This window comes from Chinchilla lanigera, unplaced genomic scaffold (genome assembly GCF_000276665.1).
Source record: "Chinchilla lanigera isolate Chin_1 unplaced genomic scaffold, ChiLan1.0 scaffold00017, whole genome shotgun sequence".
NCBI classification, from domain to species: Eukaryota; Metazoa; Chordata; class Mammalia; order Rodentia; family Chinchillidae; genus Chinchilla; species Chinchilla lanigera.
In genome coordinates, this window is record NW_004955418.1 from 18,517,962 (window position 1) to 18,529,980 (window position 12,019).

Here is a 12,019-nt window from a genome sequence, read left to right on the forward strand (position 1 = left end):
TAAAATTCTCTTGGTTCACTTTTATAGACAGTAAAAATTCATTAGGGAAGGAATGGAATTTCTTTATAGTTAAATGCAGTCTTGTAGTTCTATTAGGCAAGAACCTAACTTTTTGATTTAAAACAGGGGTCCTGATGTGCCATATGGGAAATTAATATGTAAGATGATTTTACTGTCTGTAGTTGGCATAACTCTGGTGCAGTGCTATGACTAATGGAGGAGAGACCCATAAAGATGGAATAATGTACTTATCGTGGTTGTATCTTCACAGTCATATTCGGGGAAAATCCCAAAAGGAATACTCCTCTGAGTAAGGGGTTTCAGGTGACCAGGAGAATATATGGAGCCATAAGCCATAGCTCATGTGGGTAGGCCTCTGTACCGGCAATTTTACCTGAAATTTTATGCCCCATAAAAATTATGAAGGGTGGAATCTTAATGCTCCCCATTGATACACATTATAAATAGTTGCCCTGTGTGGAATTATCTTAAAATGAGGAGGAGGGGAAGGTTCAAACTAAAGATTAATATAGTTTTTTAAAATCTAAGGTCAGTCCATCATAAGTAGCATGGATAATTTACATAGCTTATGTTATTCCATATAGTTTAGCTGTCATGACAATGAGCTTTAAAGTAGCCTGTGAAGGAGTAGGTTTGGAATGCTGGGAACGGTGGCACACACCTGTGAACACCACACGGACTCACAGACAGTCCCGCCCTGGAAGCACTGCAGTACTGGCTGAGCTGCCCGCCACAAATTGCCAGAGTTATTACTGTACTTGTGCAGGTTTTCAGCAGTAAACACTCCTCAACTCACTGTTTGCCTTTGCTTGACTTCTAGAGTGCTGAAATGGTTGTACTTGACAACTTTGTCAACTTTGCTAACTGTCTGGGGAAGAGGATTCACCAGCTTCTACATGTGCCACCATATGAAGTCCTGTCTGGGTTAATTTTTGAGTGCCTTAGACCCTTTCTAGAGCAAGATGAAAGATTAAATAAATAAATACAGGATAAAGCAGAAAATGAAATGACGATAAAGGAATTATAAAAATAAGAACATGAACTCATTATGGGGCAGCAATAATTTTTAACTCCTATGGTAGATATCTCCAGTATCTAGAATTAGAAGTGTCTGGGTATTACAAAAGAGAATTTTACTTCATCAGAAAATGAAAAAATAACCCAAATCACCCATAGTAATTTGTCACTGGGATATAAAATACATAGGAGCAAAAAGTATGTATGAGACACACACAGAAAAACCAGTTGGCCCATAATGCTACCCTGAGTTCCTTTTTGTTTCACCTTATTTTGTTTCCTCTTAAAGGTCAGACCCCCCCAATTGTACAACTTTATAGAATACTTTAGAAAATGTGCAGTGATAAAACTGCCAGATTGAAGGTTTCTTAAGTGCTACTGTCCAAAATCACCAGGCATGCTTGAAACTAGTAATTCTAGTCAGAATATACACTCTCAGTGTGTGACTTTTATCTGCAGGTGGCAGAGCATATGTTTTAGCACCAAAAAATGTAAGGTGGCAGAGGGAGGATATTTAATGTGTTGTAACCTATTTTTATTTTTTTTTTCTTATAGTTGCTTAGTTCAGGTCAAAAGCAGGCTAACTGAAATGTTTGCAGATCTTAAGAACTATATTTAAATTAAGGAAAATTGGTGTCATTTGTTTTTACTTAACATATGAAGCAAGGTTATTGAACCAGTGCCTCCCATAACGAAAGATTTCAATGAGCCCTTATTCATTGAAGTCCAAGGAATGAGTTCTCTTTAAATAGATTTTCTCAATAAATTATAGTTAACCCTTCTAAACACTGCAGTCACTTTTGTTTTTATACTTAGTATAACAATCTATTTGCCTAATTTAAGAGGTAACTGTGAATGTATGGCTAGCAATTAGGATGAGCTAGCAAATATCACTTGGTGTTTTCTGATTAACGTAAGTTCTTCCTACGCAATTCAGAGTTATAATTCTGTGCATTTATCTAAATGAAGGCCTCAGTTCAAGAACGAGGGTTACAAACCTACACCCTAACTGGCAGCAGTGCAGCATTACCAGGTTTTCCAGTGTGCCCAAAAGCTACAGGCTGTGTTTTGATTTGAAATTTGTCTAATTTGAAGAATTGCAACTAACTAAAAATTTTTGAAACTAGCAGCAGCGGCACCGCTCAGGCCCACGGGCTAGGTTGGCAGCTTCTCCCTGGGAAGAAGGGCAAAGCCGTTGTGAGGAAAACCTCCGTCTGATTCTTAGTCGAGAATCTCGCTCACAAAAGAACACGTTATGTGCTGCCCAAACGGTTCTTCGTGGTGCTACTGTGAAAGTCTTCTTTTTATTTTTAAAGAGAAAAAAAACAGAAACAAAATAACAACAACAAAGACAAAAACAAAACAACACAAAAACAATAAAAATGATACAGAATTTCAAAACAAGATGATAGGAAATTAACATTGGTTGTTTTATTACATATTGCTATCTTTGCCAAAGTTGCTCAGATTACCAGATTCAAGATTGACCAAACAATTAAAGAGAATAAAAAGTAAGAAAAAAAAAAAACATTAGAAATGATACAGAGTTTCACTAACCAAGATGGCAGGAATTCAACAGTGGCTGTTATATTGCATATGGTTGTCTTCAAATTAGTTGTTCAGATTACCAGATATATATAAGCATGCAAAATTGATCAACAAAACTTTAAACATTAACTGTTCCTTTCAATAAACCAATAGACGTCAGCAGTACAATTACCCCAGCTATCCTTGTATATATGTATGTATTTTTCACCTTCTTTCTTGCTTTTCTCTTTGTAAAATTCTGAGTCATAATGTTTCATTGGACAGTACGCCAAACTAGACATTTACAACCTTGGTTCTGAAGGTAATATTTCTTAGGCCTTTTTCTATTAACCAAGCCCTAGTTTAAATACTCTACATGTATCATCTCGGTGAATAGTAATTTTAGTTTTGCATTTAAAATTTGTATCATGGTGAGTCTGAAAATTTTCAGACAAACTAAATTTATTCCTCCATCTCCCTTTGTCTAGGGTAGTACAATTGTAAATATATACTTATGAGACTATTCAGAACAACCCAGATAATTGAATATTTTCCCACTCCAATGAGGCACAGCCTAATGAAACACAGACCTGTTCTGAGCTCTAAGACTGAATACCTACCATAATGTCCAGCTTTTAATTTCAGCAGAAATTGGTTTCACTAATTGCTTTCTTCACCAGAATTGTAATAAATTAAATGAATAAAAATCCTGTTCACATTTTTCATGAAGGTAAAATTCACATAAAAGTCAACATTGTGACTATCTTGGAGTGTACAGCGCAGTAACTTCTGGCACATTCACAGCATTGTGCAAACATTACCACTACTTCATTCCATAGCGTTTTTACAACTCCAGAGAGAAAGCTGCACTGATTCCGTACTTACGGTTTCCTCTTCCGCTCAGCCCCTGGTCCCCACTGCTCAGCTTTGTGTTTCTGTGTATTTGCTCTTCTGCACTTTTCAGATAAGGGGGATCATACTGTATGTGGCTTTTCATGTCTGGCTTCTGTCACCTAGCATGTTCTCCGGGTCTACTATGTTGTAGTACAAATCGGTTCTCCATTACTTTTATTGCTAAATATTCTATTGTGTGAATATACAACATTTTGTGTAGTCATCAGTTGAAAGCATTTGGGTAGTTTTTACTTTTTAACTATTACAAATCATACTGCTGTGAACATTCATGTTTTTGTTTGAACTCTGTTTTCAGTTCTTGGTGTATATGTAGGAATGAAATTGTTGGGGCATATAGTAATTTTGAGGAAGTGCCAAACCAATTTTCTGGTCATATTTGTAATGTGAGGTTTTAAGGCCTATTTGTGGCATGAAGGACCTTAGAAGTTAAGAATTTCCAAACTTCCAAACACTGCCCCCACAAAATTAGCAGATTATTGCAACTACAAAGTGATTTGACTTCAGATCCCTCTTGACATTATTAAGCATTTCTCTGCAGGCTTGAGTTTTCACTAGACAGTTTTTATTCTATACTTCCTAAACAATAGTTGCTTAAAACCAGGCATTGTGGTGCGTGTCTGTGATCCCAGCACTCAGGTGGCTGAGGTAGGATCACCATGAGCTAAAGGCCCGCCTTGGCTACATAGTGACTTAGAGGCCAGCCTGAACTACTGAGCTACATAACAATACCCTGTTTCAAAAAAAAGTTGATTAATTGAAGACTATTTAAACTGGGGGACGTTAGTAACTATAGAATTTGAGCTTTTGAATACATCCACACACAATAAGTCCTTAACCACACACACACACATGCACGGGCACACGCGTTATTTTTTCTGATTTTTGTCTTCAGCTGGGTAGGACAAATGCTTTACCCTACAATTTAGAAGCATAATATCAGGAAGTTTCAGACCCTAATCTGATGTGCCTTAAAATAGTTATAAATTAGGGAGGTGTCTTCCAAGTTCTCAATAACTATGTTTTAAACTTGCTAGTATGTCCCTGAAAAAGATCAACAAATCTCCATTAGAATTCGGGCCAAAATATTTTTCAACCGTTGCCAGCCCTCTATATTTAAACTGTTTATACCATTAAAATTTCTAGGAAGTTTGAGAATTTCTTGAGAAATTAAAACACTGGACCTTTTAAAATACAAAATGGTGTTATATGTATGCTTTGAGATTTAGGCCTATGCTTAGCTTCCCCTAGGGAGCTGAAATATTTTGTACTTGGAATTAAGCCAGATCTCCTACTTGCATGTATTTAACTTATGTTGTAAGCATCCAAGTCCTGGCATTTGAATGGTCTTTTTCCTTCATCTGAATACTTTCTAGCTTGGGGAAAAATAATACTTACCATTTAAAACTTGCCTTTCTCCTGTCCTTCCCCTCTTCATCCATAAGCAGATGCATTTATTCTGTGTACTCCCTTGGTTATTGCCTCAGTCAGGAGATTACCCTTAATTATCTGCAGGCTTGGGGATCCATGGATAGTTACAGGACATAAAATAAGTGCTTGGACAGTTGTGTTGATTTGGTAAGTTAAGTAGAATTGGCTGATGAAAAAAAGGAAAGATTTTTTATGTGCTCCGAGGGATGTGAGGTCCCTTCAAAGAGAAGATCTGATGATCCTAACTGAAGCCTGGAGAACAAAGAGTCAGCCTTTCTTGACAGCACTGAAAAATTCGGTGGCGAGTGATTAAGTCAGAGGTGTATTTCAGTCAGTCTTTCAATTGCATTATCAAAGTAATAATGCTAGGGAGGTGGCAAGGAGTCAACAGTGCCCGGATTGTAAGGTCACTGCAAGCTGCACTGTATCTTGAGCAGAAGTAACAGAAAGAACCATTTCTATCAGTAATAGAATCATTTTCTTCCGTTTGCCTACTAGCCTTTACCTACATCTCGTACTTACAGTCCTTATGTTTAGAAATAGAAACGAGCCTTTGAGAAGACCCATAATTCTCTTTAATACTTCGTGCATCTTTAAGCATACACACATTCCCTAGCAGCTGTCCTTCAGTTTCCTTGAAGCTATTTTGTGGGGATCAGTACAAGATCTCTCCAGGAAAGGACTATTTTAGCTTATTGGTTCTCACCCTTGGGTAGCCCGTTGAGATCTCAGGGCCCCTGATAGACTTCAGGAGTCTTAGTAGATGACTGAATCAAGCTGCTGATAGGGAGCTGGTTTGAGGGGTACACTTCAGGTAGATGCTTATAAAACTGAAGGTTACTTCCAGGAACATGAGAATGTTAGGGCCCTGACGTTAGTTTTACCTTCCATTCTACCTCATTAGTTCCCCAAAAACCACATATGACCTGTCTTACTTACTTTTTCATTGCTGAGACAAAATACCTGACACCCACAATTTAATGGAGAAGTTTATTCCGGCTCATGGTTGTGAGAGGTTCCAGCTCCAAGGCAGAACACCATGGAGGAAGGACCTGCTATGGAGGAGAGCTGCTCCCGTCATGGCGGCCAGAAAGCCAAAGTGAAGGGAGGAGCTGGGGAGGCATGCGCAGGTTAGGCCTCCAGGGAGCAGCTCTTCTGACCACTCCCCACCTTCTAAAGTTGAGTCACGTGGAGGGCCTAGGGTCCAGTCCTCTTCCAGAAACCTTGCCTGTGAGAGCCTGAGGCTCTTGGGAGACATCTACCTGTAAACCATAAGGTGACTCACATCTAAAACACCTTCTCTGGTTTCAGTTTCCAACTAGTCTTTGTATGCAGATTACAATTCTACCCACCTATTCGCAGGAGTGTCTAAAGGAAAAAAGCACTAAGCAGTGGAAAGCATTCAGCCTGCTTTTTCTCCACTACTTGTGAAAGTGAGAGTGGAACCAGTCCTCTTTGCATGCCTGTTCTGCGCTGTACGCTTTATGTGTACCATCTCGTTTACTCCTCAGGCTCATCATTGTAGGGAGTGTTCTAAGATCTTTTCCTACAGATGTGCAAACCCAGATTCCTGCAGTTTACACATGGAAGAGTTGGTATTCTAGAGTTCTGGCTGTTGCAAACCTCACTATCTCCCAGCCCTGCCCCTTAGAGAGCAGCGGCACCAGAAGTGGATCCCAGAAGTTGGAGTAGCCTTGTGAAAAGGGGCTGGGGAATTTGTCTCGAGGCTGCTGCAAGCACCTGCAAATATTCTATCTATGTGTTTGGGGTAATTTGGAGAAAATCTATTGGAACTTAAGAGGAAGTCAGAGCCCCTGCACATTTACAAATTATCCCTTGGTTCTTTCCCTAAAGGACGACGTAGAAGTAGAGTAGAAATGAAATGAGTAGCAGGTAAGTGGATGATTTTTAACTTACGTTGTTCTGTAAATGCAGATTTTCTTCCACTGAAATATTACAAGTAAAGAAAGAATTGAATAGAATTTTAGCATAGTGGAAAGTAGAGCAAACAAATGGAGGAAAACTCCAGACAAAGGATTATTAATTAAATAATGAAACCCTAAATATCCATGAACTTCAACAAAAATACATGACAGATACGTGCCCAAATTCCCTTCGCTACTTGTATGTGAGAATCCTGAAAAGTAAAGGGAATATTAAGGAGGAGCCCTGATAACAACACGGACTAAAAATTAAGAGACTCAAATCCTTTCCCCACTCCACCTCTACCTAAACCAGCCCTTCTATTAGTTGTTCTGGCTCTTTTCTTCCTTTATGTAAAAAGCATTTATTGACCCCACTAATATTTCAGGCACTATTCTAAGTGCTAGGGTTTTGACAGTGAAAGGATCAACAAAACTCTTCTTCTATAGAGTTTACATTTTAGAAGAGAAAATAGGTTATAAATATGTAGACAAATAAAGCACATACACACACTTTATGAGTGGATGCTAGTGTCGGGATAAAAATAAGGTAGACTCAGTGCCCAGTGGAGCAGAGTGTTACGTTTTCGATTGCGTGGTCAGGGAGGGCCTCAGTGAAGAGTTCATTGGGTGGCATTGCATTTCTAGGATCTTAGTCTCTTCCATATGGGAGCATTGCTAAGTAGTCACTAAACAACTCCCAAATTCCGTGTTTTCTGTCTTTAGGGTACATAGCCATCTGTATGTGTAAGATGTGGTCTTTGTTGTCCATTAATCTCAGGATGTAGTAAGAATGTTCATTGATTCCCAATGTTAATTCTGCCTTACATTTGGGGAATTTAACCTAAGCGTAAAACACCGTCCCAAAAAATGCATAATAGTAAAAGAAGGATTAAAGGTTTCTGTTCCTGTCGCTCTCCATCTAAGAATTCCACCTCACTTTGTGATAAAATGAGAAGTGGAATTGAAATGTCAGAGCAGTTCAAAGTAGATTAAAGATGTGTAAGCTGTGATGGACTGAAATATTTACAAATAAGGAATTGGATAAATATATCTCACTGTACTTATTTATGACAGGCAGGGAAGCCATGTGACATGCTTTAAACCAGTAAAATAGCAAATTCCCCCCCTCAAAAATCTATAATTTTAATCAAAAGTTTGTTTCAGTCATTGAAATTCTGTTATTGCTGCTTACAAACATTAAAGTCAATCAAAACATCAGTCGCTTTGCAAGATCAATATTTTTAATATGTTTGCATTGCAGTGCTGCAGATTTTTGGCTAATGGATCGCACCCATATTGATTTCCATGGGAAATGTTAGTGTGATACTGAAATAATTAAAAAAACAGGGATTATTGGTTTGGAATTTTGAAGGAGATAGAAGTATAAAAATTGGTTATTGACTAAATTGCTTGGGGTGAGTGAACCTTGGCACTTGCAATAAACTTGTAGCGCTCGGTCATTACTGAATACTACCTTATTCCTTTAAACTGAAAATCAATCAATAACCTATTATAACAATGCAAATTGCAGTGAAATAACACAGGAGGCATGTAGGAACCACATATGATCAAAACAGATATATGTAAGTATAAGTGTGAGCATGTTGAAAATGTCTTCTCAGATGTGGTGACTGACTTTGACTTTGAGATTCATGCTGACGACAGTCTGAGTAGAATTTTTAAAGAGATAAACTGCTTCAAAATAGCAGTAAAAAGAAGCATACAATTATTGTATGAAGAATAATGAAAGTGCAAACACTACAGCATGTCAAATGACAGATTGTGTTATTTTGATTCAGAGCAAAATTACAATTGTTACTCTGTTCTCAAAGCATAGGAGTAATGTATGCAAGCATTAGATTAGATACAAAGACATTCCCCACAATATGAATCTAGTGCATATTACACTGCTCTTGTTTTTTAGCCTGTGGTTATTACGAGAGCCATATTTTCATCCAGAAAGTTTACTCTGTGTTTTCATTTGCTTAGCATTACAAATTTATGAATTCTTTATTTCTCAGAGGCAATCTACTATTTTAGAGAGGTTTTTTTTTCATTTTACATTTTCTATGTAAATTCTGCCCAGGAAAATAATACTTATAAGTAGTACTTACATATTTTGTTACATATTTTTATTTACTGAATTTTTAAAATCATATGTGTTATTTACATAGTTGGAAATGTTTATGTGTTTTGAGAGGACAGGAGAGTAAGTTGTAAGTTAAAGCACAAATTAGTAACCATAACTCGTACGCTTTTCTTGCCATCTGTATAAGCCTGGTCAGTGTTTTCCTTTCATAATATGTCGAGCTGTCTTCATAAATAGAAAAATTGATCATGGTTCCTTCCAATGCATGAGATGGTAATACCCAGATAACAGCATTAGCAGTCCATTTCAATTTGGTGTTGATCTTTGATCACCATTTTTGTCAAATTTCCTCCATCCTATTCTGACTTAGTTTTATCTTTTATCATTAGAACTAACATTACCCTAAATTCAGTTGATAAAATCACTTTTCTTCCTATTGTGTTTGAAATTTATACCTGAATCTGACTTTCCTCGACATTATGTGTCTCCCCATCAGTTAAGCTGTTAGGACATTCTATTCTGATGGATCCAGCCTTCAGAATGATTTATGAGACAGGAATCTTCAATGTTAGGTACATTGTACCTGAAAATAACCAAGTTGTACAGTAGATATATGCTTGTAAGCTGCATAAATAGTTATATATTTTTTACTAAATCACTCAGTGGCTTCCAGCTGTGGATATTATTCAAGAAGTATCCATGTCTTTAAAATGATAGGATTCTAATTCCCTAGGCTGCTATTTCCACATTTTCATGTACGATTGCTTTTCCTATTGTTTATGTCTTTCTAAGAATTCCAACTGGAATTCTTGTCACTTATCATTGTCAGCTAGCGTTACTTCCCTAACAGATAGAGTCTATGCAGTCCCCAGCTAGAATTTTCAGTTGTCTAGCTAGTCAAGCTATTGGTCGCAGTAGAAATGGGAAATCAGCAGCTCTTAGATGTCCAACAGAGCAAATAGATAGCTCTGCAGGGCTCACTGCCACACCCACTCCCACGAGTGCCTCATCTAGATTTCTCATCTAGGTCTCTCGCACCACTTCTGCTCAGGTTGATCAGCAGCTGACAGCTCTCTGGTAGCCTAGAAGAAATCATGTAACTTGTGACTTGATCCAGAACATCCCTGGTGTTCTCACATGGGCTCCAAAGGAGAACAGGTGTTAAAGATTCATTTACAGACATTTGGCAAAATCTCTTGCACTCAGTAGACGGCATTTAAATTGACATGGAATCGGTGCTTCATTTTGAGAATGTCAGAAGACAGGGAAAGAGAGAATTGCAAATAGCTGCTCCTAGTATGATCTTTTTCTATTAATGGTTAGTGAACAACCAATGCCAGAAGTTCATGCCGCAGTATGAACAGGATGGTTTGATTTTAATGTTTAGACAAAAACAGACTATGTCACGCTGATAAAAAGCTGCTTCTAGAATTACACTCTTCAGGTAATCTATACCACCGAGCCTTACCTCTGAGCAGCTAGAATGTGTCTGCAGACCTTTTTTTTTTTTTTTTGGTTTTTGGTTTTTTTTCCGGTACCAGGAATCAAACTCACAACCTCACACTTGCCAGGCAGACGGTGTGCCTTTGAGCTAAATCCCCAGCCCCTCTGCAGACCTTTGTAAACAGCGTCAAGTTTGTACCTCTGCAGGTGGCCCAGGAGAGTATCTGAGATGGCGGGTGAGAGCACAGGTTCTGGAGCCACGGTGCCCCTGTTCCTATCCTTTCCCTGCCTCTACCCATTGGTGTGACCTTAGACAAGCTGTCTAGAATCACTCTGCCTGCATTTTTCACTAGGATGTTTTGAGGATTAACTACATGTGCAGCATGCATTACCAGGTTGGGAGAAGAAATGAAAGATGATCATGTAGTAGATTTCTCTTCCAAGACCTGTCTCCTAGAGATGGAAGGAGAGGAGAGGGGGAGGGGAATGGAAGGGCAACTGAAAAGCACTAAGATACAATATCGTTATGTACAACTCCACAGGATAAGCGTCTGTATTGTCTATCTTGACCACATACTGATAAAATATATAAAATAGAATTCTATCTGCTGTAATCTAGGAGAATGTCTCCTAGCCTCTGGGAGGCCAAGGTTGGCAGGTGAAAAGTTTGAACCCAGCTTGGGCAACTTAGCATCTTATCAAGACTATCTCAGAACTAAAAGTAAGAAACGAGGTGATGTAGCTCAGTGTGAAGGCCCTGGGTTCAGTCCCCATTACGCCCCCAAAATCACAAATGTTAGAGTATTCATCTGTAGAAATATGCTTTGATTATATTACTTTCTTGGTATAAGCAGAGTCTGATATTAGTGAATGATTGATTTCAGCTTCTTCGCCATGGTCTCTGCCTAGAATGTTCTACCCTTTGCTGCCTCAGGCTCAGTCTCATTCGGGTCTTTATTCACCTGCTGTCTCTTAGTCCTGTCTTGACTGCCTCCTCTGTGATTGTATCTCTTTCCTTTCACTGTTCTCTTTTTCTGTAGCGTTTATGACAGTCTCACCCTCTCTACCTTTTGTTATATTTATCATTTTGTTGGCCTCCCCTGCTCCCCACTGGAATGCAGGCTTTGTTGGTTTTGCTCACTGATATACCTCAAGTGTCTGGAACCGTGCCTGAGACAACATATGCGGTCACTTTATAAAAATGGCTGTGGAATTAATTGACAAATTGAATGTATTAGGAAATAAACAGAAGCAGAATTACTAAATAATAGTCCACAAAGAATTAGAAATAAGAAACCTTGGGCTCTGTCATAGACCAGTCATTTTTTAAACTGTATTAAAGTTACCTACTTCAACTTCCTTTAGCCCTTTAATCTAGATCCAGGGCGGGGGATATAGCTCAGTGGCACAGCACCTGCCTGGCAAGTGCAAGCGGTCCTGAGTTGGATTCCCAATATCAAAAAACAATAATAATCTAGATCCAAAGTCTGAAAATCATTGGGACCAAAACATTCTTCCAAGGGTCATTCTTAAGAGTATATTAGAAATTGTTTCATAGAATAATGTGTCTGAAATTGTCTTTTAAAAACATTATATGACATCCTAGTGTTAAGTGCATTTTTTTTTTTTTTTTTTTTTTTTTTAGAAAGGGTTT

General features: G+C 38.2%; 1 protein-coding gene across 7 annotated transcripts in view; it reads left to right on the forward strand.

The window, feature by feature from the left end:
- Window positions 1-12,019, forward strand: part of Fam172a (family with sequence similarity 172, member A) — a 410,259-nt gene that overhangs the window by 304,138 nt on the left and 94,102 nt on the right. Inside the window, exon 11 of one of the 7 annotated variants that reach the window (XM_005382267.2) lies at window positions 842-1,662. The exons of the other annotated variants lie outside the window; for them this stretch is intronic. Coding sequence (XP_005382324.1) covers window positions 842-849 — 8 coding nt within the window. The 3' untranslated portion in view covers window positions 850-1,662. Of the gene's footprint in view, window positions 1-841; window positions 1,663-12,019 lie in introns of those variants that run through there. 7 annotated transcript variants of the gene reach the window in all.